Below are 27,301 nucleotides of genomic sequence, written 5' to 3'. Positions count from 1 at the left end.
CGTATTGACTGGGAGATGCTGGGGGTCACCTGCCAAGACATAGAGGGGTCAAGCACATTTCCAACCCTCCGTGGGTCTGGGGGTTTCTGTAGAGTGGGGGCAGGGCAAGGGCGGGCCCAGAAGGATAAAGACCTTTAGGTTTCTGTCCATATATTAAACTGTATAATTGAAATTATCCAAATATTTATGTGGATTAAAGAGATTTCTAAGTGCAGCACCCCCCCCCCCCCAACCGCCCTCCACTAAAATTATGATGTCCAATGAAAGAATACCTAGTGTATAAAAACAGCCATTTGCATGTGACTCCTCCCTCCTGGTCAAAAGAGCAGGAAGCGTAATTCCCTTATAAATCAAATGTGATTCTTCCCAGTCCTCTTCTGCATGTTACTGGTCATTCTTGAAGCAATTGATTTCTCTTACGGAATTCTTTCTCTTCCCCTACTTTGTTCTGCCATTTCTTGCCCACTTACCAAGAGAAACATTATTTCCTTGCTTTTCCCTTTACTGCTTAAATTCTCTAACCCTCAGTTTCTACTTCTGTGAGATGGGAATGATAATAGAGTTGTGAGAATTAAGTAGACAATATCTAAAAGTGCTTAGCACAGCAAGAGAGAGGAGCGTGGTGCATGTCTGCTGTGATCATGGTCCTTTATATTCCATTTAGGAGTGATAAACAGAAGAAAATGCAAGAGATAAATCCCCATTAAGGAAAAGAAAAGTGGTAAGTCTTATGGTGCAATTAACATATAAAGCCAGAACCATCAACTTCTTTGTCCTCTCTAAAATAACCAGAATGGAGGTGCCTCGGTAGCTCAGTCAGTTAAGCATCCAACTCTTGATTTCCACTCAGGTCATGATCTCACGGTTCGTGAGTTCGGGCCCTGCATTGGGCTCTGTGCTGATGTGGAGCCTGCTTGGGATTTTCTCTCTCTCCCCCTCACTCTCTGCCTCTCCCCCAACTCTCTCTCTTTCTCAAAATTAATTAATTAATTAATTAATTAATTAATTAAATGAAGTAACCAGAACCAGTAAACTAAGTTAACCAACCATCAATCAATACTAAGACATGTGGAGAACACAAAGAGAGCTTTGAGGAATTGACACTCTAGAAGTCATATCTATTTCTTTTCTATTTCTTCTATAATGTGTATTCTAGCTATTCCTTAAAAGGACACAGCAGCTTGTAGTAAAATGCTCAGCGTAAGTGGAAATCAAGAGAAAATGAAGAATCGGACCAAAAAAGTATGGTGTTTCGAAAAGGAGAGAAAACTGTGTTGGAAGCTGCAAATGAGCTGCCTTTTTTTTTATTATTTCAACTTTATTCGGCCAATGTGCTCAATTCCAATGTTATGGTAGAAATGCCCAAAGAACCGAAGAATCGAACAGCATTCGATTCAGCTCAAGCATCCTTGGCTGTCTCTTAGCCTAGAAATGGAGGGTCCTGGTTCTGCCTGATGCAGGCCGTGGGCCACACAGGCAGTCACAGAGCATAGAGGTACCTGGCTCCAGGAGAGAGGGGAGCTGCCCAGACCTGTCCTGGGTCTTAGCTGACATCTGCCCCTCATCCAGCTGTGACAGGGTTTATGCTCTGGCAGAGACCAGAAGTCTCTGTTTAACCAAACAATTCAAGAGACACTCTGTCACAGCAACACTGGCATGCCATGAGAGTGACCACATCCAGCCTGGCTTGGTCCCTCCCCACACAGGGAACAGGAGTGTCCAGGGAGGCCTGGCCAAGTGAGAATAGATATCCTGACATCCACAAATGTCTAAAAATCCCACAGATGGAGTTTTCAAATAAGTGATAGTATAAACCTCACAGAAAGGAGACATTGCCTGCGTGAGGTTCCAAAATGTTTTACTGAGCACTCTGGAGAAAGCCACATATGAAAAAGCACATCACAATTAACAACAGAAAGATGGCCTGTGAAGATGGGCTAGCCTGGAGATGAATCCCTTTCCTAAAATTGAAAAGCAAAAAAAAAAAAAAAAAAAAAAAAAAAAAAAAAAAAGATGGGTTTATTTTTAAGTTTTTATTCCAGTTAGTTAAAATATACTGTCTTATTTGTTTCAGGTATACAATATAGTGATGCAACACTCCCATACATCACCCTGTGCTCATCACAAGTACTTAACACAGTCCTTTTAATCCCCATCTATTTTACCCATCCCTCACCCACTTCCCCTCTGGTATTCATCAGTTTGTTCTCTATAATTAAGACTTGGCTTCTTGATTTGCCTCTCTCTCTCTTTTTTTTCCTCCTTTGCTTGTTTGTTTTGTTTCTTAAATTCCACATGAGTGAAATCATACGGTATTTGTCTTCCTCTGACTGACTTATTTGACTTAGCATTATACCCTCTAGATCCTTCCATGTCGTTGCGAACGGCAAGATTTCATTCTTTTTTATGGCTGAATAATATTCCATTGTATACATATACTACTTCTTCTTGATCTCTTCATCAATTGATGGACACTTAGGCTGCTTCCATACCCTGGCTATCGCAAATAATGCTGCTAAAACACAAGTGTGCATGTATCCCATTGGATTAGTTTTTGTATTCTTTAAATAAATACCTAGCAATGCGATTGCTGGGTCATAGGGTAGCTCTATTTTTAACTTTTTGACAAACCACCATACTGTTTTCCACAGTGGTTGCACAAGTTTGCATTCCCACCAACAATGCGTGAGTATTTCTTATTCACCACATCCCTGTTACTTTTAGCCATTCTGACAGGTGTGAGGTGAGATCGCATTTAGTTTTGATTTGCATTTCCCTGATGGTAAGTGATGAACATCTTTTCATGTGTCTGTTGGCCATCCAGATGTCTTCTTTGGAGAAATATCTGTTCATGCCTTCTGCCCACTTTTATTGGATTATTTGTTTTTTAGGTGTTAAGTTTTGTAAATTCTTTATATAGTTTGGATGCTAACCCTTTCTTGTATATGTCATTTGCAAATATCTTCTCCCATTCCATAGGCTGTCTTTTAGGTTTTTTTTTTTTTATTGTTTCCTTTGCTGTGCAGAAGCTTTTTATTTGATGAAATCTCAATAGTTTATTTTTGCTTTTGTTTCCCTTGCCTCAGGAGACATACTTAGAAAAAGTTGCTAAGGCTAATGCCGAAGAGGTTACTGCCTGTGTTCTCTTCTAGGATTTTTATGGTTTTAGGTCTCACATTTAGGTCTGAAAAAGATGGGTTTAAATTTACATGTGTATTCGAATGAAGTGCTGCTTCAGAAAAATTTTCTGCATTTCAGATTGATGCCCCCTCCTTCTGGTGAGGATCTATGTAGCGCATGGGAACATTAAACGTGGCATCAGAGAAGTGGAAACAGCTCACATTAACAAAAAGGAGCATGTCAGCATCAGGATATACAACATTGTTTCCACTCTTAAATTCTAGGAGATTACTGCATAGATACTTATAAAAAAAATACTGAGTAAACTAATAGGAAATATCTCCAGAGTGATTTTGCAAAACAGACAGTTCAGACTGGCAGAAAGTGCCTGGAGTCCTGGAGGCTTGATTTGTACACAGGCCCTGTGCAGAGTGTTAGACCATCTTGGACACATTTTTAACTTCTGAGTCTCAGCTGCTCATGTGTGAAATAGTGGTAATAGTCCCTACCACTCAGGGTCACGCTGAAGAGAAAATGAGATAATGTAAGTAAGTGGCTGGCCATTGGCAGGTATTTAGCAAAGGTTTGCCTTCCCATCCCCATGTATAGCTTGTACAAATCTTCATTCCTCCTTGTACAGATGTATTACTTTAATGCTCATATTATAATATTTCATAAACATGGATGAATCGTAGGTCATCTACTTGCACTATTATTTGATTACTTCGCCCACTACATCATAAGCTCCACAGAGAGATGTTCTTCCTGTGTCCTTCCAGTGTAAGTGATGAGGAGCATATCACTTATGGTACATGTGACATCTGTATTTGTTGCAGGAAAGAAAGAAGACATTTTTTCAGCGAGGACTTATTAATATGGTCTAAGCGTGTTGCTTTTTGGTGACCAGCCCGAAGCACACGTGTGGCTTCAGAGACTCTCGGAAGAGGATGGTTGGCTGGCGTTCTTGAATATCGACATTAGACGTTCTGCACGTCTGTGGGCTCTTCAGATTAAATCTGCTTTTCCCTCCAGCACCAGCATTCAAGTGAAAAGCTGTAAGTGACTCAAAAATTGATGTTCTTGCTTTAATGTTCTTTTGATCTACAAATTTTCAATCGCATAGTCTATTTATCACTGTAAAGGCACAGCCATTCAGTTTCAAAACAGAATGAGGACAGATTATGAGCTAGCCTCAAAAATTAATTACCGCTTATATAACAGAATTTTTGTGGTAAAATGTGTTCTCAGTTCCAAATGACTAGCTCATGAATGAACTTTAAAAACCCAAACCATTTGGACTTCAGGGTTTTGTACAACACACTGATGAACTACTATGGAAGACTTACAATGTCATTAATTTAAAAAAATTTAGTCTAAAGTAAAATACCTTGTCTCTGTTTTTCCTTCCTTCTTTCCTCCCTCCCTGCCTCTCCCCTCCCCAAGTTTCCCAAACACACTTTAAAAAAAAATCCCCTATATTCCAAGCTGCATTGGCAGAAGAAGCTCCAAAAAAGTGTTAAGACTGTGACTCACCTCATTGTAATTCTGCTTATAGAATTTATGGAAAAGGAATGAAATCCAAGAAAATAAAATAAAACTTTAAAAATCCCACTGATAAGCAAAAATCCTTTCTGTAGGAAATAGGGTTATATAAAAAGATTTATATTTTGTTTCATATAACTCAGAGGAAACCCATATCCCCTGTTAACTGCCACCTCTAATTAGTTACAGACCATTTAACTCCATAAATATTTTCAAGGATTAATGATAATTGACACATGTGCTATGCTTTTAATCTTTTAAGAAATGTTAATATTGATTCATTTTTCCTAGAATCTTGGGATGGTGCCAGTATTTTATCCCAGTCGAAAAAGAGGCAGAGATGCCACCTTATAACCAACGCCTTAATGGTTAAGTCAGCCTGGTTATGCACGTCTAACGAAGTCCGTCTCTTTACCATGCCCTCCATTCAGCTCAGCTCCAGGCACTGCCAGGGTGACTTCCCTCTTTGTGTTCTTCCATTAACCACTTTCACTAAATCCCAAGGAAGCTTAGAGAATAACGAATTCAAGGATTCTCAAACTTGGCTGTGCTTCAGAACACATTACAAAGAATATAGATGGCGCACGGGCCCCATCCCGAACCGAATCCTAAGAACCTCTGAGCGTGAGACTTGGGCCGACCAGCATTGACCAACTTTAGTGTAACTTTAATGGCATGGAAACAGGACAGCATTATTCAGACCTTTAACAAATGGAGTTGACATTTAAAGGAAGAGAGGAGTTTTTGATGGGGATCTGGAAAGGTCAATTTTATGTGTCAACCTGACTGGGCCACAGGGCCCTCAGGTATTTGGTTAAACATTATTCTGGATGTGTCTGTGCGGATGTTTCTGGATGAGATGAACACTTGAATCAATAGGCTGGGCAAAGCAGACTGTCCTCCCCAACGGGGGTGGGAGTCATGTAATTCACTGAAGGTCTAATTAGAATAACAGGATGAAGAAAGGAGAATTTGCTCTCTCTTCCTGACCGCCTTCAATCTAGGACATGGGTCTTCTCCTGCCTTTGGACTCAAACTTGGACTTGAACCTGGGCCATCAGCTTTCCTGCTCCTTAGGCCTTTGGACTGAAACTGTACCATTGGTTCTCCTGGGTCTCCAGCTTGTTGACTGTAGATCTTGGGACTTCTCAGGCTCTATAATCATGTGAGCCAGTTCCCTATATGTACACACACACACACACACACACACACACACACTCCTGATTCTGTCTCTTTGGAGAGCCCTGACTAATACAGGGTCATATTTCTTTCACTTATGTGTACTAGTAGAAATATATATAAGGTACACAGACGATGTTTGAGATATCTTTTACAACAATTAGACAAGGAAGCAGAGGACAACATGCCATCAGTGTTAGAATAAAGGTTGAGCAAGTCTCTACCTGGGGCTTTGGAAAGAAGGCTCCTGTTCAATCGGGAGGAGCTGCGCATGGGTGCAGAGTGAAGTTATTCATAAGAAAATACTTTATTGTTAATTTTTTGAGAGAGGGAGGGAACCAAACCATAAGAGACTCTTAAAAACTGAGAATAAACTGAGGATTGATAGGGGATGGGAGGGAGGGGAAAGTGGGTGATGGGCATTGAGGAGGGCACCGTTTGGATGAGCACTGGGTGTTGTATGGAAACCAATCTGACAATAAATTTAATATTAAAATAAGTAAATAAATGATAAAAAAAGAAAATATTTTACATTCTATTTACCTACACACAAATCATCTCGTATGATTCTAAAACATAGGATGGTGAGACTGTGAATATAGTTTAAAGGTGAAGGTATTTTCTGTATTGAATAATGATAAGCTCCCGTATTTCTTCACATCTAAAATGTTTACTGAAAAGATAAAAGAAAAAGCATTATCAGGAAGAGAAAGGCAGTGCTGAGTGCCCAAGTCAGTAGGACACAAGGACACGAGGATTCTCAGGGCATCAAAAACTCATTGCCTGGACCTTGTGTTTTTAGTCCATCTCTTGGTTCCTGTGAGCTGTGATCTACGATATTACGTACCAGAAGTCATGATGTTCTTTCTGGTTGATGTGCCCTGCTGCCTTTTCCTCTTTTTCTCACCCTTCTTTGGTCTCTCTCTCCCTCTTTCATATTTTCTTTATTTAAGCAGTTGATAAATGTTTTAGGAAATATTATAAAAATGTCATATTAATATGATGAGGCTCTAAACTAGGGATCAGGACTATTTAGGAAAATGTGTTCTCCAACAGAAATATTTAAAAGTGAAAAAAGGTATGGAACTGAAATTTAAAGCAAATCACCCAAATACAGACAGATAAAGAAAACAGGGCAAGATAATGGCATCATTCTGAGCTATTCCTATGCCAGACTTTTCAAGCAAACTTACCAAACATAAGCAACTGAGAAAGAAAAAATTTCACAAGTGAATAATATAGCATATAACCCTCAGCAAACTCTAATGAAAAATCACCAAGCTGGATTTCAATATAAATTGTTGCTTACAAAACCTGTTTTGCAAATATGTTACTGGTTTTAATGTAAGTTGCTGCATAAAACGTGAACAGTTTTACAACAACTATATTCTATAATTTAGACTTTGAGCTTAGTTGCATGGCTTACTTATGTAACTCTACAAAATGATGAGTCTGGAAGGCTTGAGCTTATAAGGGAAAAATGCCTTCATTTTAGTGATTCCAGTTTAAACTTACAGAAATATCAAATTACTTATTGAAAAATCCCAGATGAAGTAAAAAGGAATGTTCTGGGAAGTTGCCATTGACAGTATGCTGCCCTGATCTTATAGATGTTTGTTTCCCAAGATTACTTAGTGAGATTTATCAGTATTTTAGAAATAAGAAGGGCCAGAGGTCTTTAGCAATCTCATCAGAGAGTTCTAGAGGGGCTAAATTTTTTTTTAAAAGAAGTATCCAATCTAATTTTGTATAAAAATCTGAGAGCTGGCTTCAGCAAACTAACGAAGAATGAAGATAATTAATTAAGAACGAATTAAGAGAATATGACTTGTTCCCCATTGTTCTTCTAACATCCCACCTGACTGCCCTGACCTTGGACTGTCTCTGCTACCCATGATTATAGAAGCGAGGTCACAGGAGGAGAACCTGAGGGGGACCTTTCCAAATCATATGAATCCAGGAGCCTGATCTCTGACTTCCAAATAAGGTTAAAGCACAGCTTCATTCACAGATCCTGAAATGTCAGCCAACTTCACCAGCATGAGAAGCGCAATCAAAAAAAAGACTCTGTGCACCAACAGAAATACATCACTCACTAAAATGGAAAGCCATATAGCAACAACTGATGTCAATGGCGATGAACATTTTTAAACAACTACCACAGACTATGCACTCTCGGCGTGCATACTGAGATGAAGGAACACTGTCCTCCTAGAACCGAAATCTGGTGAGTTGGAATCCTATCAACTGGGCAGTAAACTGCGTACAGAGAGGTACCTCTTCCTACCATGTTTACCCACGAACACCACCTTGACCCCCATTTGCAGCTTACCCTTCATTTTAAATTCCCATCTCCTTATTTACACTTGGACCCTTTGAGCATCCTCCTTTCCTCCAGCAAATGTTTGAAACAAAAACACCTTAAGAGGAACAACACTGGGATGCCAGTTTTCACCATTACCTAATTTTTCCAACCTGTAACAAAGCACAACTCATAAAATCAAGAAGGAGCATCATTCCTTGTGTATGTTAAACACTCGTGGTAAACCAATACCAAGTTAAGGAGCCCAGTTTCGACAATGCTGTGAATACCCTTCTGGAAACCGCTTGTGAAATGGCACTCCTTGAAGGCCCATATTTCATTAGCTTGGCAAGACTCCCTTTCAAGGTCATTTCCAAATGCTCGTCTTGTGCAGAGCAGCATGCGTGGAGCAGTGCTAGCATGGCACCAGGTCAATCCATTAGTCATTGCTGGAGTGAGCCTTCTGTGGAGAGGCAGCCTGCTTCAAAGTCAGATGGGCTTCTGAAAAGCATGCCAGGAAAACTTTCAGATTTGAAATGTTTCAGAAAAGAAGGTCACAACATCTTCTAATTGCCTACTCTCCTTGCAGAAGGTGGCTTTTCATACTTTACGCAAATATTAATATCTGCCCAGTGTGAAAACCAGGTTAAAAAACGTGGTAAGTGAGTTTGCGCATATGTCTTCAATTGAGCAGAGCACTGAGTGCCAGACTTCAACCAGGCTGATCAGACTGCAGGTCTGTGTAAAAGCCTGAAGTAGTGGAATCTAGTTGCTATGGCTGCAAATTAAACAAATAAATGAGACACCGTGGAATGCAGCAAAATATCTGTGGTCCGATTAGTTCATATTTGCCATATGTGTGAATATCAGCAGTCAAATTCTGAGTTGAAGCAAAGTTCTTTACAAAAGGTGCAAGTGAGGGGAAATGCTTAAAAATAATAAGGGAGATGCGAATTCTACGTCCAAGGATAAATATCTGAACTTTTATATAAACTTTAAAGGAATTTCATTAACTTTTATGCTAGAAGTATATACAAGTTTGGTGTTGCTAAAAATACAAGATTTCCACCAGAGCATTTTTCCTTGCAGCTTTAGACAAGGTGTGACGCTAGCTTGTAACTTTGTATATGACAGTAAGGGAGTCATTAGCTCTAGGGAAATTTTAGCTTCTCCATAAGATTCCTGTCATATCCTATTTGATGGAACTGACATCTATCCAGCCTATCAAGTGGCCGGCATTGTACTATTTGCTTCCACGCCAATCTCAGGAATTTCCACAACAGGCTGTAAGCTCCCCACTAGTGGGATTCAGTAGGGAAATTTAAAAAGACCGTTGAACAGCGAATTCTATTCTGACTAACCTCTCAAATCACTTAGACTAAACCGTTTTCACAGAATGAGAATAAAACAGAAAACTCGAGAGGTCATTTGATTCAGTTCCCCTTTGTCACGTGTCTGCACCTATTAGAAGAGCTGCAGAGAGAAATGGAGTGGCTTTTGGGGTTACCCCGGTCAGAGAAAGAGAATCGAACAAAAAAGACGCTCTGTGATGTGCACGGTAGCAGGGTAGACAGAGAAAAGGATGTTTACTAACTTCAACCTTTGTATCCTAACACATATAGATAGTAGCATGTGAGGAGTGGCACTTGGACATAGAAGACAATTTGATATATTCCCAGGTCACACGGATTAATGTATTTGATAAGGATGAAAGGGGCCGCCTTAAGGGAAACATTTCCACCCATCAAAGCTAATCCTTGCAACTAGGTTAAAACATATATTAATTAGATCATTAAGGGCATGCTCATTCTCTGGATATGGATATGGTAAGAAAATAGGAAAAAGTCACCCTTGCTTAGATGAAAAGGAAAATAATCTAAAATGCCAGGAATATTTATCAGTGTCTTGAAGAAATATGTTTGCGAAATATAATGACATTTCACGTTGAAAGGCATCTCTTCACTAGATGTTAACAAAGCTCCACAGAGAGAGGCCCTGGATACAATAAGCATGATGGGTCAGTCAGCTCAGCATTCTCCTTCCAGCCAGGGAGCTGGCTAGCTGTGTGAGCCTGGGCAAGGTATTATACTGGACGCTTGAAGGCCAGCAGATACAGACAGTTCTTCTGTGGAAAAGGGGAAGACTGATTTCGAAAATTGTAAGCCAGTGAGCTTGACAAGGATGCGGTAAAATGGGTCACTGAAGGACTAGGGTATGAAACATAGAGAATTACATGGTGATCCTACATACTGGCCTGAGCTCACTTGGAGAAAATAATCTTATTTCCTTTTCAGAAAGTGTTACCAGTCTGGGAGAGTAAGGAAATACGATAGAAATGCACTCCCTCCATCACTGTTCATTCATTCCTTCAAAAATATTTTCTGAGACCCACTATGTGCCATGCACTGATCCAGAAGATGGGGCTATGGGAGGGAGCTAAGAGCATGTGCCTGCTCTTATTGAACATCCAGTTCCAGACTAATGTAACAATATACTACAAGTAAAGCACAATGGATGCTATAATAGAGGCACATGTGGGGTAGAGGTTCATAAAGAAGGGGTGATCAGCTCTATAAGGGAGAGTTGATGCATGAGAGGACTTGGAGCAAAAAGAGGGTTTTGACTGGGAGATGAGGGCTGGGTGCACACTCAGTCCTGGAATGTCCTGGAGGGCAGGTTTCATTGCCATTCTGTATTGGCTACAGTTTAGCAGAGGGGAACACTGGAGACTCCCTGGAAAAGCTTCACCTTGACAAGAGGTATAAATAGGCTCAGGGAAGTTACCCAGTATTTCTAAAAGACCAGGCATTTTGTGGACAAATTTGGTAGTTTAGGTTCGGATTCAAACAGAAAAAAAAAAGTTGGGTTGAACATTTTCTAGTGTGTTGTCACAGTCTTTCTTTGCTTTTCTTTGATCATTTTTCAACCTGATTTGGATAAAGAAGCATGAGATGAGATGAGGATTTGTGCTGTCTTCATGATCTGGTGCCAACGTAAGGATTTTGGACAATGATTCTGGACCCTCAGGAAGGCTTCTTTTCCCACTTTACCTAAATGTGACCAACACAATGACCCCTTGGGATCTCTAGATATCTAGACTTCCCAGCCAACTTGGAAAAAATCAACACCTATCCTTCGAAGGTGAGTTTTGTCCCCAGTCTACCATCCACTTGGTGCCAATACCATCTTATAACACTTTTCCTCACCAGACCCCTTGTCTGAGCACTCTCTCTCCACTAGACGTATTCCATTAGTTTCCTGTTTCTCTATTATCCCTGGACATAGTGATAATCTTCAGTAGCCAATCTCTTCTGCCACCACATATGTAGTTTTTATCTAAGTACCTGTCTTGTCTAGAGGAATCAACCATCTTCTCCAAGCACAATTACAAGATGGTTAAAATTTATTGCTCTGAATAATCACTTATTTTGTTACTGACTTTACTCACAGCAGTAGCCTCCAAAGGAGCTTCAATTCAGTGGCATAAACTTAGGCATCTCAATTCAAAACAGCGTTTTAGAAATCAATCATATTATTAAATTCCAACATATATTTAATGACCCTCAAAACCTTAGTACTGTGGCTTCCCCAGAGCTCATGCTGTATTCTAGTTGAGTTTAACAAGGTGGAATACACTACAAATACACCTAGAGGTCCTACATTTTGTCTATAAAATACCAAAATAACAATTTCAAATGTTAGCTAAACTACCCACTGGTCGGGTAAAAATGATGTGGAAGTTTCAGTGTATTGTATAATGAAACTACCAAAAAGAGTTAATGGAGCTTGGACAGCACTAATAGGCCAAGACGATGGCTAAATTGCTCTCCTGTGCTCTTGCCAAATCATATGAAACTATAAAAACGAATCTAGACAAGCTGAAGCCTAGTCAGGGGAGACTGAGCATGACAGTAAAGGACCTGTATTCCGTTTTTTCAGTAAACATTTACTGTGTGTGCAGTAATGTCAGAGAATATGCTAGGTTCTGGAGGAAAAGATGGGAGAAAAAAAAACAACAGTTGCTACCCCTTATGGCCTCATAGCCCATTAGGGGAATAAACAAGTAAATAAATACTAATCAAATAATGTGATAAGTGAAATCATAGGTGTCAGAACAGTGTTCTGAGGGCAGGGAGAAGCGACCCACTCAGATGCCTAGGAGACTCGGGACCACTTCATTCACAGGTGGTGTCTGGGAAGGGAATGTGGCAAGGAACCATCAGAACTTCAGATCTTCTAGAAAGGTTACCGAGGCAGCAGTGCGGGGAAAGTCCTGGTGAGGAGATAGCTCGGAGGCAGGAAGATAAGAGATGAGCCTATTGCCTCTGTTCAGTTGAGAGATGATGAAGCCTTGAACTAAAGCCGGGATGGTGGAGAAAAGGGGGCCGGGGCAGCTTTGGCAGCTACTTTGGACATACATCTAATAGGACGTGCCGACTAACTGTGAGGGATGTGGTAGAAAGAGGAGCTTTTAGATGCTTCAGTCATTATTCAAGTGGCAACATGGGATGAGTAACAAGACTGAGGGAAGGGGTTAAGGTAATGAGGTGAGGGGTTAACGTAGTGAATTTGTTACAGTATGTTCATCTCAAGGTCCTTGTGTCAAATGCTGAGCGTGATGCCCCTTAGAAGATGGAACAGGAAGAACCAACTTGGAATGACCAACATTTAAGAGAGACTGAAGTTATGGGGAAGAGCGAGATCCTCTTGGAAGAGAACATGAGGAAAACAATGACAACTGGTATTTGAATCCTGTGGAATGGATGAATGGACTGGGCCAATTTGGGCTGGAGGAAAGAACAGAAGGCTCAGTTCCTTATGAGAGTCTTTCCTAAGCTGAAGACTCCATGGTCTCGGTCCACTGTTGAAGTCCCATCATCGGAGATGCCCAGCAGAGACTGAAAGAGAATCTGCAAAGATACTGTTCAGGTCATTTAGGTGCCACATGGCGTATGGACCCGCTGATCTTTAGAACCACTTCCCAAGTTGAGAGATGATGCCTCTATGATAGAAAATGCAGCTTTGTACTTCTACTTCACTTTCTTTGGCAGCTATCGCTGATGCTTGCCAAGGTTGGAGCTTCAATTAAAAGGAAACTGGAAAGGATATAGGGATGGACTTCTGCCAACGAGTTGGGTCTGTGGCTAATGAATGATCTGTTTGTGGTAATGAAGAAGGAAGCCAGTTCCTAAGACAACACCTTCGGGCCTGGCCCCTCCTCTCCCCCAGCTATGAACAACTAAGGGCAAATGAATGGGAAACATATGAATGAAGTTTACTTTGAAATATCTATGGATTTAAGGATTAAGGGTAAAAGAGCTTGAGTAAACCACACTTTGGGTTTTGCTGACCCCAAAATATCTGCATATAATTTATAGACCTTATGATGAACTCAAACGACTGCTGGGCCTGCTCATCTCTTCAGTGGAGCAAGAAAAAGGGCAGAGTGTATGCCAAATGATATTAGCCTTGAATTCTACCCTTACGTGGAAAATTAGTTTTACACAGGAATTTGTGATGTCAGAAAATTGCTTTAAAAAGCCATGGTCTATTACCCTAGAGAAAAAAAACAACTAATACCCAGACAAAATAATATAGGGAAGAACTTTTCAGTAAATGTGACCCAGGATATGATTTGCCTGGTCTGTAACTCTCAGATGTTCCAGGGACCATGGTGTGTTTTTTGGACATCATTTCAGGCCTTCTCAGGCAGTAGCAGCAATATGATACGTACCAACCGACAAGACCCCCAGGGGGGATAGCAAGTCATGTCTAAGATTTTGCTGCAGTGCAGCTGAGATGGGAGAGTGATGTAAAATACAAGCTAGGAAAGAAGTGAATGGTTTGAGGTTGTATTCCATCAACTACCATGAAAAGGAAAAGACCAAGAAGGGGAGAAGAGAACAAGAGAAAACATGGACATAGAATATTGATAAAATTCATTCATTTCATACAGCAAATACTCATTGTTTTCCATTATGTAGAGGCACTGTTTGAGGCGCTTGGAATAAATGAGTAACTGAAACAAAGATCCCTGCTCTTATGAAAATTATATTCCAGCAGGAGAGGACGGACAATAAGCCATAAGTACAACATAAAAGTAAAGCCATATAATATGTCAAGGATAGTAAGTGCCAGGAGGGGGACAGAGAGCAGGGACAGCGAGGGGACTCTGGGGATATGGGAGTAGTTGGCAATACCTAATAGGCTGCTCAGAGTAGGCTTTACTGAGAAGGTGAGATTGAGCCAATGAAAATTCACAAGGAGAAAGCTATGATTGGTAAAACTGGACATGAAAAAGCTTACACATGAGAACCGTATGCAATAACTGTGAAAGCATCTGCCTCACTGTGGATGGAACTCTTTCTTGTTCCTGGGTCTTTGGGGTCTTATTTGTTTTCTTTGGGAGGTCCATTGAGAGTTTTAGAAAGTGGTTCCCAAGAAATTTCTGACCTCTGCTCCAGTCTTACTTTTATTTTGAAAATTTACAAATATCTTCCAGTTACTTTAGAATATATTGGGAAAATGAGAAAGGTCAGCTTTATTCATATGAAAAAGGAGATAGTCTTCTTTTGACCAACAGCTTATTTTATGAAATATCCCATATCAGGGTGGCACAGAGTTGTGTTATTTAACAAAAGAATAACATCTAATCTGAGTTCCTGCAAAACCAATGATCATCCAAGCAGTATTCAACGCCTTCTCTTCGGAGACAGATGTACAAAAACTTTAGTAATTACCAAATGTCAAAATAATATCGAACGGAATAAATAGTTACCTAAATTAAAGTTCTCTTGAGGATCAGTGACATACAATAAGAAAAACTGACAAATCAAGCATGAAGAGAGGTGGGGTTTATTTTCGTATCTCCTTATTAATTATACGGAGAATGAACAACTGCTGTGATTATGAGAATATCTAGGTCATGTATGCTTAAAGATCCGTGATAATAACAATAATAATACCCAAACTTCTGCAGTGCTTGGCATTCTCAAAGCATTTTATAAACATTAATTAGGTCTTCACTAAGCACAGACACTGTCTCATGGTTGGTTCTTCCTCTTATAGCATTGCTGAGAATCTGCAATCTTTCTAGAGTTTAAATATTTATTTATTTATTGCTTTAATGTATATTTACTCCATTGACAATGCTTTAAACTTGTAATCAGCAGAAGAGAAAGGTTCAGGGATCTGTTTTTGCAACCAAGGAAGAGGCCAGAATAACAATAGTGCTTCTCCTTGTCAGAGTGAACACAGCCTCCTGGGGACCACTCTGTTGGCTGGTGGAACTGTTTCCCCACTCATCTTCTTCCACCTCAAACATGCCATTTCTATACTTTAAAAGTGTAAATATTTTTCTCCTGTAACCACACATTACCTAGCAGGCTTCTTTGCATCTCGTGGGTTTTCAATAAATGTTTGCTAGATTGAATTAAATCAAAGCTCAGCTCCCACAGGTTGTATCCACACAGAACCCAACCTCAATTGTCAATGACTGTTCAAATTACATTTTTAAAATGGATTCATTTTGCTGAAATCACCTCTAGTTTTCTGTTGTCTGCTCATCAGTGGACTGAGGGAAAGAAAGGTGGTAGGAGGATATAAATGTAAGCATGACATTCTTCCAAGTTTCAAAAGCAAACACACAAATACCCTTTTTATCACCAATACTTAGTGAATGCCTAGTGGGCATCATGTGCTGCTCGAATTGCTGGAAATTCAAAAAGAAATAGGGCTGCAAGGATAGAACAGTTTTTGATTTTGGCTACTGAAGTGACTCCAGCTAAATGTGTTATATTTTATAGATTTACATTTTTAATTGTAATAAATTAAAATTTTGTGTGTGTGCATGTGCTATTTTAATGGAGCCCTGAGATAAGCTAGTGGTTACACTAGTGAGGTTGTATTACTGTTGCAACTCATCTATTTATCCGTTTCCTCTTCTCTTCAAAAAAAAAAAAAATCTAAGATTGCTTGCTGAGAGAAAAGAAGTAGACAATAGAAAAGAAGAGACAGGATACTTTCCTTTAGTTCCAATTGTGTCAAACTTTTGGGTATTTTGGTGTAAATCAAAAGGAAAGTCCTTTGAATTTTAGATCTTGTGAGTCTGTTTTCTAACTGATTTTGTGCTGGGCAGTTGAGTGTTATAAATTCAAGGCTGACTTGGTGACGTCTTCTGAAATGGTGCTGTGACAGACTTACAAACTGCATTTCAGTTTTGCGGTTCAGGGCTCTGGATCCTAAGAGCTGATGCTGACACTCTTCAAGCAATGAGTGTGATTCTACATGTAAGAACAGGGTACACTGTCTCTTGGAATTCTTGTAGTTATAAAACTCTAGGTAGACAATACCAAAAGCCTAAAGGACCATACACCATCTGCATAAATATTTAAAAGTTATAAATTAAGCTAGCAAAATATTAAATAAAATATGTTCTATCCTTCTACATTGTTAGATATATATTTCATAAAGCAAAATAAAAATTATGTGATTGGATGAGTAGAAAAATAAAGGCTTATAGAATTATAAATTACAAACGTATGAGTGGCAAATTACAAAAATTATATTATTTAATATAATATAAATATAAATATTCTAAAATTTTCATTCCTTGCCTTCATTTCAGCAAATTCACCGAATACGTTGTTATAATGGACACTCACAAAATTTAAGCTCTATTGATATTACTAATGTAATGCATTAATTAGAAACAATGTAATTATAATCCAAGTACACACAATTTGAATGTCTTCATAAAAATGTAAACATTCAAATGGATGTAAAAAAATTTAATTGAATTATTTTCATACTTTTAAAATAAAATATTTAAAATTATCTATTTTGAAATAAAATACACATGACAATTATTATTAAACTTTTACATAAAATTTAAATAAAGTTGAAAATGTCTATTTGAGTTTTTGGTATTTCATAAATTTTTTACACATTTTTATAAAAATTAAATTATTCATGATTCCAGCAGTTTATGTTCATATTTTAAGAGCCAATCGAAGGAATCAGTATCCTGCTTAAAGTTACATCTATACAAAGTTAGAGTAATGTCAATTAATATTGCAAAATATTCCTCAGCCCCATACAGGCAACTTCTTTGTTAGTAATTTTGAGACCATGAACTGGAACATGAAGAAAACCAGAGAAATGGTCATTCATCCCTACTAAAGTACAAAACTCACGAGGAGAGACTCTATGGAGCTCTTATTATCTTCGAGGATTTGACATGTCGATTCATTTATCTTTTCTGTTTCCGAAATATTCATATCACTCAAGTTCTCCTTGAATTTCTAAGTAGTGTTTGTCTCCAAGAGTGAGAATTCAACCCATCAAAGTGACTCAAGGGGAAATGATGAGAGTTCAGTTATACCTCTAATGACTGCATCAGTACTTTAGAACCATTCATTTGAAACATTAACTAGCACTTGGATCTGCAAGGGTTGTGATTTATTCTCTGGCCTAAAGGTAATATTGTGCATTTGAGGGGTGTAGACAATAGGCCTAATAGTTAAGGACTGTGCTTCTATAGCACAGGATGCAACCACTGGTTCTCAGTTAAGGCCCTCCTTGTGTCAGAAACTTTGAGCCTTGGTTTCTTCATTTCTGAAAGGGATACCGATTTCTTGTTCATAGCACCACTATGAAAATTAAATGGTATAACCACTGTAGAATACCTAGCACACGGTAGGTTCTCAAAAAAATAACAGCTATTATTACTGACTGGCGAACAATTATGGAAACTGGCTACAGTAGCCCCCCCGTACCCTTATTCACAGTTTCAGTTACTCAGGAAAACCATAGCCTGGAAACAGATGCCAGAAGATCAGTAGTAGCCTGAGGCTACATCACAATGCCTGCCTCATTTACCCCATGTCATCTCATCGTGTAGGCATTTTATCACCTCACATCTTCACAAGAAGTGTGAGTACAGTACAGTAGGATATTATGAAGAGAGAGAAATAGCATTCACAGTTTTATTACTGTATATTACTGTGTAGTTGTATGTTCTATTCTGTGATCATTGTTCATTTCTTACTGTGCCTAACTTATAAGTTAAGCTTTATCATAGGTATGTATGTATGTATAGGAAAAAACACAGTATGGTACTATCTGTGGTTTCAGGCATCCACTGGGGATCTTGGAACAGATCCCTCTTGGATAAGGGGGAGGACGACTATATACTAAATTCACTCATCAATCCAACAAACATGTCTTGATCCTACTGCATGCCAGGTGGGTGGGCAGAGTGCTTGCGGCTGGAGGCTTTACACTGGGAAGGAACACTTAGTGAGGGGGGGATACAGACATGTCTAATGGAGACTTGAAGGTCCTTTGCAAATGTAACTGACAGGGGAGCTAATCTGGCCTATGGGGGTGAGGACAGGCTTCTGAGAGATGTTATAGAAGTGAGCAGGATGAGAAGGGATTCCCCAGGAAAGAATGGAAAGAGCATTTGGGGCAGAGGATTGCAAAGACATGGGGTTACGAAAGGCTTTGCACATTCAAGAAAAGTCAAAAGGTGGAGAGGCATAGAGTAACCACATCAAGTCCATTAGATGGTTACATGAAGCTGACAAGACCCAGCTTATTCATTTGGAACTGAATCAGAGATGCCACATTAATCCTTCAATAGTGTGGCTCTAATTGGATTCAAAGAAAATGCCAGTTTTCCCAGTTGTGCCACTTGTGATGAGTTGTCTTAGGAAAGGATTAATCAAAGTCCCGCAGCAATGTTTGTTAGTACACACCACTTTTCTCAAAATATACCAAAATTGGGGGCAGAAAGGAAACTGTTATTTTGGACCTATGACGTGTGATTTCTAGCTCCTCTTTCCCCTATAATTTCTGTGATGGGTTGCCCTTTTCACCAGGAGCACCCAGTGACATATTCTAAAAACTGCTGTAACCAAAAAAATGCAGGCTTCTTAGTTAATAACAAAACCGCTCAATTCCAGAGGCAGAACGAGAAGACAACGACAAAATTTCTCTGAAGAAAACATACCCTCAGATCTTATAAGGTGATGTGCAAACCATCCAAAAGATTTGATCTGAAACATGTGAAGACGACACCATGGCTAAAGCTTCAGAAAGAATCAGACTGAGGAGAAGGAAAAGACCCAACAGTCCCAGGCAAACGCGCTCCAGTGGGGACAGCCTGCCATGGCAGCACCCACTGCTAAGGCCGCCTCCATGCCTGCGGCAGATCTCCCAGGGAAAATAATAGTCTTGCTGCTCCTCCTGGGGAAATTCTCCAAGGAGAATTGTTGCTTCCAACACAATTCCACTCACGTGGGGAACAATGGCCCTCGATAGTTGTATAGGTTGGAAAAGATCCTCAGGCTCCAATAGGGGATAAGTCTTTGAATGGCACAGAAATTAAATTCATCCTGGAATAAGCTAGTTGTATTATCCAACAAAACCAACAACTTATAAACTGTGGGTTCATCTTCTACATAGTTTTAATAGTGACTCAATTTCATGGAAGTTGTTTTTTATTTACATTCAGCATTCTTCTCTAATTATAATCTCTCATAATCCCCATCATTTCACTGCCATTTAGGTAGATTCTATGGAAAGCCTAAATTAGAAAATAGCTCCCTAATAGATTTTTTTTTAATGAAAGGAAATTATTTGTTTTAGTCCACTCACCATTCCGTGATTCAGCCACCCTGGGATAAAATTATCAAGCAACTTCGGGTAAATCATCTCTCTGTCATAGGCATAAATGATCCAGAACACCGCTACAACGAACTGGAAGGGAAAAGAAATCCTTTATTTCAAATTCACAACATACAATTTGTTGGTTATCCATTGTTCAAAGAACCCAACAGAACTGTAGTCTACAGTGAAAGGCGAATCAGTAAACCAGCTAATGACTGGAAAGAGAGATCTAACTTCATTCCATTAGTGGTAATGCGTGGGGTCCTTCTTCCTTCCTTGATCTCCCTATTGTGTTCTCTCAGGCAAAGGGATCTATTTTCGAGGGAAAGATAAATCGTGTCTGTCATCTGGAACAGCTCTCTTCTAGGGCTAATTGGGTTGGTTTGAATCCTCTCAAGAGAGTTTAAAAGTTCACTGGTGGTTTTTTGGATCCCTTTCCCCACTGTACAGAGTCAGCACACATTCAAGAAACTGTAGTGTATTTTCCTTGAACCCATCATGTGGTTTAAATTAATCTTCACATTCTCAAGTTTCCATTTCACCACTAACAGCATTAAAATCACTGCTATATAAAATGTCCCAAAGTCACATTTCCTGCAAATGTATTAATTTATATAGCCTAAGCAGGGGCTTTGGCTGCACTGAGAGCAAAGTGTATGGAACACAAGAATCCTAATTCTCTTGGAATAATTTACATGCTCATCTGGGTTCCTGAGATTTATTTTGACCCATCGGCAACATAGACATCAAAAGAGAGTAGACTACTCAATTTATTCTCTTATCTTTCTTCAAACTAATGGTGAGAGAAGTTCAGATTAAATGAAGAAATGAATGGTCCAAGGTCTTAACCTTCAACTTAGAATTTTAGAGAAAACACAAATGCTTTTGTACACAGTCAATAAATGTAGCATGGAAAAGGAAACAATCCCAGAGGGAGGGCTCAAAGTCTCTGCAGAGTTGTTACATCTCAAAGTAAATGCTACAGTATGATAAAATGCAGATAAATATTAAAAAGAAATGCTTTTTATCTCATTTCTTATAAGTCATCTCCACCCCCACATTTTATTAATAAAAGTAGTAAATATTTTAATGCCACTTTTCGTAAAACTCCCAGTGGTTATACCACAAGCTAGTCATCAGAAAGGTTCCAAAATTCTTTTCCAAGTATGTCAGTTACAACATGGGTAATAGTAGCCTTTTAAAAAAGTTCACCCTTAAAACCTAAGATGTTATGAACATTTCTTGCTTCATAAAACACATTGAAAGATAATTATAATAGGCAACCATAGATTACACACATAGTTTCAATACCAGATTGGGGTCCCTAGTTGTTTATCCTGCTTTTGGGTCAACTATTTTCACTTAGTTGATAAATGCACAAGATGGAAAAGAAAAAAACAAAACTCAAGCCATTAATGTTAACTATCATTATGATCTTTCCAAGCACAATGAGTAATTTTTAAATTATTCACAACTTTGGTTTATTCATTCCACTGTATACTCCAAATGTACTCAATATTAGTGTTACCTGCTCTCAGATCTAAGCCCCAAGATTGCTACTTAAGTAGCACTGCTACTCAAAATGTGGTCCCATGGATCAGCAGCCCCCATATTACCCAAGAGCTTGCTAGATACATTGAATGCCAGGTCCTGTCTTAATATATTCTGATTCTGCATTTTAATAAGACCCTGGGGTCATTCATATCCACATTAAAGCCTGAGATGTCATACTTTGGACACTACTCCAGCCACCTTGAGCCTCCTCCCCCCACCATGGAACGAGGTAGTCACAGAGCCAAGTGGCTGGTCTATCTAGAGCCTCTGCTCTCCTTTTCCAGACCTGGGAAACTATGATCCTAGAATTTCCTGCCCCAGAAGACAAAAGTGTGCTTCAGGGCCTGTGTGGGCCTCCTTCCTGGGTCTGATCTGGAGGACTGACCGCACAATAAATGGGGATAGCCCCTGACCTGAGAGGTGGTTAAGACATATCTGCTTCTGAAGGGTGAGAACCAGTTTTACATTTGGTCTGGAGTCCACATATAAGCATGAAGCTATTTCAATCCTGGAAAGAGCCATATGTGGATATCCCTTCACCTCTTCCATATAATGTCACCTGACAATAGGGCACATCTTCATCACAGTCACAGGTGCCCTCCCACATTCAAGGGGAGGGGATTATATACTTGCTCCACAGGCGATGCAATCTTGGGGCCAACTTAGAATTCTGCTTAGCGTATGCTTCCACTCTTCTTTTCCAAATTGTTTTGGCTATTTTCAGTCCTTTGCATTTCCATTTAAATTTCAGAATCTCAGCTTGCTAATTTCTACAAAAATATCCTCCTAGAATTCTGATTACAACTATACTGAATCAATATGTTCAATTTGGGGAGAAATGATATCCTAACAATATTGAGTCTTCTGTCCCAGGAACATAATTTACGTCCCCATTTATTTAGATCTTTGGTTTCTCAGTTTGTAGTTTTCAGTGAAAAGGATCTTGTACATATTTTTTAAAAAATCTATCACTAATCTATCACTAAATCGATCTATCACATTTCATGTGCTTTTATGTTATTGTAGATATTATTAAATTTGTTTTTACATTCTTTGTTGCTAGTATATAAAAGGTACAAATGACTTTTGTATATTGACACCATATCCTCTATCTTTGCTAAATTCACATAGTTTGAGTAGTTCTTTCACAAATCATTCTAGATTTTTATATGTACATGATCTGCAAATAAAGATAGCTTTTCTTCTTCCTTTACAATTTGGATGCCTTTTACTTCTTTTTGTTTTCTTACTGCACTATGACCTTTAGCGCAATGTTACCTAGAAGTGATGAACAGTGAACACCCTTGCTTTTTTCCCTATCTTAGGAAAGTGTTCAGCCTTTCAACATGTGCGTTTGCTATTAGCTGCATGTTTTTCTTAGATGCCTTTTATCATGTTGAGGAAAATCTCTCCCATCCTACATTTATGTATGTAATGAGCAAGTACTGATTTTTTTCAGATAATATTGCTGTAAAGCCTCAGGTGATCAGATAGCTCTTCTCCTTTATTTTGTTGATATGATGAATTATATAGATTTTTAATGTTAAACCAACCTTTAATACCTGGTCATCAGGTATTATCATTTTTATATATTGCTGGATTTGACTTAATGACATTGTGTTAAGAATTTTTCTCTTGTCTTTATTAAGTGTATCAATCTGTAATTAGGTTTATTTTCTCACAGTGTCTTTTTTTTTTAAGTTTACTTATTTATTTTTGAGAGAGAGAGAGACAGCATGAGAAGGGGAGGGGCAGAGAGGGAGAGAGGGAATCCCAAGCAGGCTCCACACTGTCAGCATGGAGCCGGATGCGGGGCTCAATCTCACCACAGTGAGATCGTGACCTGAGCTGAAATTGAGAGTCGGATGCTTAACCAACTGAGCCACCTGGGTGGCCCTCATAATGTCTTTTTCTAATTTTGGTGCCAGGACAACGGTGACTTCAAAACACGAAGCGGGAAAAGCTCCCTCCTCTATTTTCTGAGGGACTCTGCAAGATTAGTATTCTGTCTTCCTTACTTATTTGATATGCTTCTCTAGGGGAGCTTTCTGGACTTCTAAGTTTTCTTACGAGAAGATTTAATAATGAATTCAATTTCTTTAATACATATAGAGTTTCCAGGCTTTCTGTGTTCTCTTGAGTTACTTTTAGTCATTTTTGCCTTTTGTGGAATTTTCCCATCTCATTGAAGGTTTTGAATTTATGAAGTGTCCTCAATATTCCGCCATGGAAATCAGCGAATGCTACAAATCACGTATTTTTTTCCCTGGAGAGCCCGTTGTTAATTACTTACTAGCACACCACTGCTGAGAGCTACTTTCTGTTCGCCACAAATGATCATTCATGGTGTCCCGACCACGGGGAAAGCATCGTGGGGTCAATACTTACCAGTGCAATCGGATCAGTCCTTTAACCCCTACCATATATTAAGGGGACTGCATGGATCATTACAAGTGAAGTGACTTTCAAGAAAGTATGCGTCACCTTTCTTAGCGTCACACTAGAAGGTCAGGAGGCCCAGCTAACTGAGCGATCAGCCTTCTAAATAATTCTTGAGATAGAAACATGGCACAGATGGCAGCTTCTTGGCTCCATGCGCTGATATCCTCTTGACAGTATGGCCATCAGCAAACCCAAAATAAGTTTGAACTCTACTACCGGGGCATGAATATGAAACAAAAATAGGTTCTCTGGGACAGGCCAAGTGCTACTGAAACGTTCCACTGTTGTGGCCAGCGATTCCTCCGCGTGCACCTGCTGCTTCCCCGCTGCCAGGACCAGAATACTGTACTTGAACTGAGAGTGGAAGGAGCTCAGGCACTTTCTAGTCCTTCAAACTTCCCAGACAAAGTACTTGTGTTACAGCTGGTCGTTGAGGCCTCGTTTGAACCCCTGGAACAATTAGCAATGAATGCGAAAGAAAACTCGATCCACACTTCACCTCCTTCTATAAGGAGTCTCTTATATGGTATCAGTAGAAGCCGAAGTTAATCAGCTTTAGTCCACTTCTAAGAAGAAGCTTTACTGATCAGTGGGAAATTCTTGGGAATTCAGTAAAACCGATTAGAGCACAAAGGCTGTTGCAGAGAAATTTACCATGAAGGAGGCCAAAGAGAAAAGTCACTTATCTACAGATTGGTCTATAGAGGCCATGATCTCAAACATCCACTGTTGAAGGAAGGAAGGAGGAAATACACGAATACATCTTTAAAGTCTTTAGCTTCAACAGGAAAGGATCCTATGAAAGTGTGTTTCCTTTAAAAGCTAATCTATTAGTACTCAGACTTGACCAAATACCAATTGGGAAAAAAAAAAAAAATTAATTCTGTTTTGGGCTCTATTACTTTGCCTCCAGATTTGCTTTGTTATGATTTGCTTTCCCATCACTTCTTTCTCTGGGAATACGTGCTGCGAGGTAATGTGTAGACGTATTTCCAGTTGCGATTTCTCCTTCCAAACACACAAAGCGCGAGAATAAGCTGTGTGTTCGGGGTGCTAGCTGGCTTTGTCTCTGATGGTCCCCACACAGAGAGAGACTGTCTCATTTTGACAAGGCCCCTGTCTTCCCACCCTCCAGGTCTAGGAGATCCCAAGTCCTTATGTGCTTTCCTGGCTGACCTCCCTCCGCCCACACCCTCAAATGCAGCAATGCTCAGTGAAGCACAGACCCCTCTGGAACGTTAGAGTAACTTCTGTTCCAGGGTACAGTTAGTCTCCAGTATCCATTCCTGGAACCGTGACCCAGATGCCTCTACTTGTAATTATGAGGCTACGAGCACCGTTACATTTTTCACTCTGTACATCATGCTCATATTACCTTAAAACCAGAATCTGCATTTAGAGTGTTCCTAAAACACACATCACTGCCTTGTTTCACAGCCTTCAACTATATTTACCTATCCATTTAAGGTAAATAAAAATATCCATATTTACCTACATTTAAGTCCTTAATTATCTCTTCCGACTGAGTAAATAACGTGAGAATAAAAAAACCCAGCTCTCATGGTGCCCATGTGATTTGACGCCCGCCTTTCTCTCTGACCTCCACTTGTACCACATTCTCTCTGGCTCCCTAGGCTCCGACTGGCAATTCATCCCTAAAACTCATTAAACTCTTTCCTGCCTCAGGGTCTTTGCATTTCCTACTCTTAATGCCAGGAATTCTCTTACCCCATTTTCACCTGGCTGGATTCTCTGTCCCTTCAGGCCTTGGGGGAGACCTTGCCATTGACTCCACTGCAAGTTATTTTCCATCACAGACCCTGAGAGAAAGTAAGCTGTTGTTGTTGTTCCCTTGTTCATTATCTGGCTCTTTAAGAGGAGGTGAAGTGTCAAAAAACAGGAACTTGTCTGTCTTGTTCGCAGCCTTTTCCCCACTGCCTCGCACATAGCATGTTTGGGATGAAACTTCCCGGAGTAAATGAATAAAGATGTGTTGCTGCTTCCTGTATGTCTGTCAGGCTCCACATCTCCCATAGGGGAAAGTACCCTTTCAAGCCTTCAATTTGCTTCCTAATGACCTAAAATTCCTTTTTTATGTTCTCCATGTTTTTTTGTCCTCCTGTCTCTGTGGAAGAGAAGCCCTTCTTTCCAGGGTCATTCTTCCAGCCCATCTCTTCTCAGACTTTCTACCTGCTGGCCCCTCCTTCACCTGTATTAATCTTCTATCACCCTGAAATAATCCTTCTCTGGACTTCTGGATCACGATGGAAGTAGTAAAAGCTCTCGTTCCCCAAATCAACCAAACACAAGGAGAATGAGAAACAAAGTGAAGCCAATGCAGTAGGAAACACTGATAATCCAAATATCAGTCTTTTCGACAGGTTGCTAAGAACTGGGAAAATTGAGCCGGGATGAGACAAGACTCTGATGGAAGAAACAAGATCCAAGGGTTCTCTGGTCAAGCGAGCAGAACAGAGAGATCGCTACAGGCGGCATACTCTAAGGGACACTGAATGACCCTTGCTGGGAACAGGAGGAGGTCTGAGATGCATGGGAGCACCAGGGAGACGTTCCAATCCCTGCGTGGCTTCAGGTGTCAGCAGTGGTGATGCTAAATGTGGGAACAGGCCAGCGTATCATCTCTGGAGAAGCAGGATGTGGGGATGTTAGGTAAACAAGAAAGGATCTGCGGTGGCCAGCCCACACGCTCACCTGACCAACACAAAGCTTCCCGTCACCATATAAAATGGTTGTGATCAAAACGAGTCAAGGAGAGAGAGATGAGTGTAGCCACTCTCCAGAGGAGGTGGTGGTGGAAAGTAGGCAGAAATTCAAGCTGCCCTAGCTCACTTCTGTCCTTGCACAAAGAGCTGGCTCAGAAAGAACACACCCATTTGAGGATGAGTAATCATAAGAAAAGAAATAGCATGGAATGTATTCATAAATACCACAAAAGGGAGAGAGAGAGAGAGAGAGAGAGAGAGAGAGAGAGAGAGAAGGGGACTATGACCTCCCCCGGCAAAAGGCACCTGAACAAGACAAACCGGAAAAGTTATTAATTAATGATCAAATGATTCTCCATTAAAGAAAAGAGGTCAAAGATGAAAATTTGAGATTAAATAAAGAAGACAGACAAGATAAGAGGGGAGAGTTTAAGAAATAAAGTATAAAAATATAAAGCCACATAAAACTGAAAGTCACATTATAAGCAGCAAAAGGAAAACCTGCTTTTGGTTAAGATGGTTGGGGGTCAGCTTTCTGCAGTGCTGTGGACTAGATACACCGAAAAACCCTCCCACTGGGAAACACTAGGTGCTAAATAAATTACAACAAATATACCTTCAAATGTATTGCTGAGCAGACAGGAAAGGAAGGGAAGTCACTGGGAGTTAGTCGGGGGGGAAAAAGACCCATACGGACAAGAACAGAACAGAGACAAAACCAGAACAGTAGCAAACACAGAAACTGGGGCTGCCCTGGGGGCAGATG

General features: G+C 39.8%; 1 protein-coding gene across 12 annotated transcripts in view; it reads right to left on the bottom strand.

Moving 5' to 3' along the window:
- AIG1 (androgen induced 1) overlaps positions 1–27,301 on the bottom strand; it is a 244,814-nt gene that overhangs the window by 140,281 nt on the left and 77,232 nt on the right. For 10 of the 12 annotated variants that reach the window (XM_060616814.3, XM_060616822.3, XM_081795779.1 and 7 more), the window contains exon 3: positions 19,805–19,906. The exons of the other annotated variants lie outside the window; for them this stretch is intronic. In XM_060616814.3, coding sequence (XP_060472797.1) covers positions 19,805–19,906 — 102 coding nt within the window. The remainder of the gene's footprint in view (positions 1–19,804; positions 19,907–27,301) is intronic. 12 annotated transcript variants of the gene reach the window in all.

This window comes from Panthera onca, chromosome B2 (assembly GCF_046562875.1).
Source record: "Panthera onca isolate mPanOnc1 chromosome B2, mPanOnc1 haplotype 2, whole genome shotgun sequence".
Taxonomy (NCBI): Eukaryota; Metazoa; Chordata; class Mammalia; order Carnivora; family Felidae; genus Panthera; species Panthera onca.
This window is presented reverse-complemented; position numbering and strand designations above follow the sequence as displayed.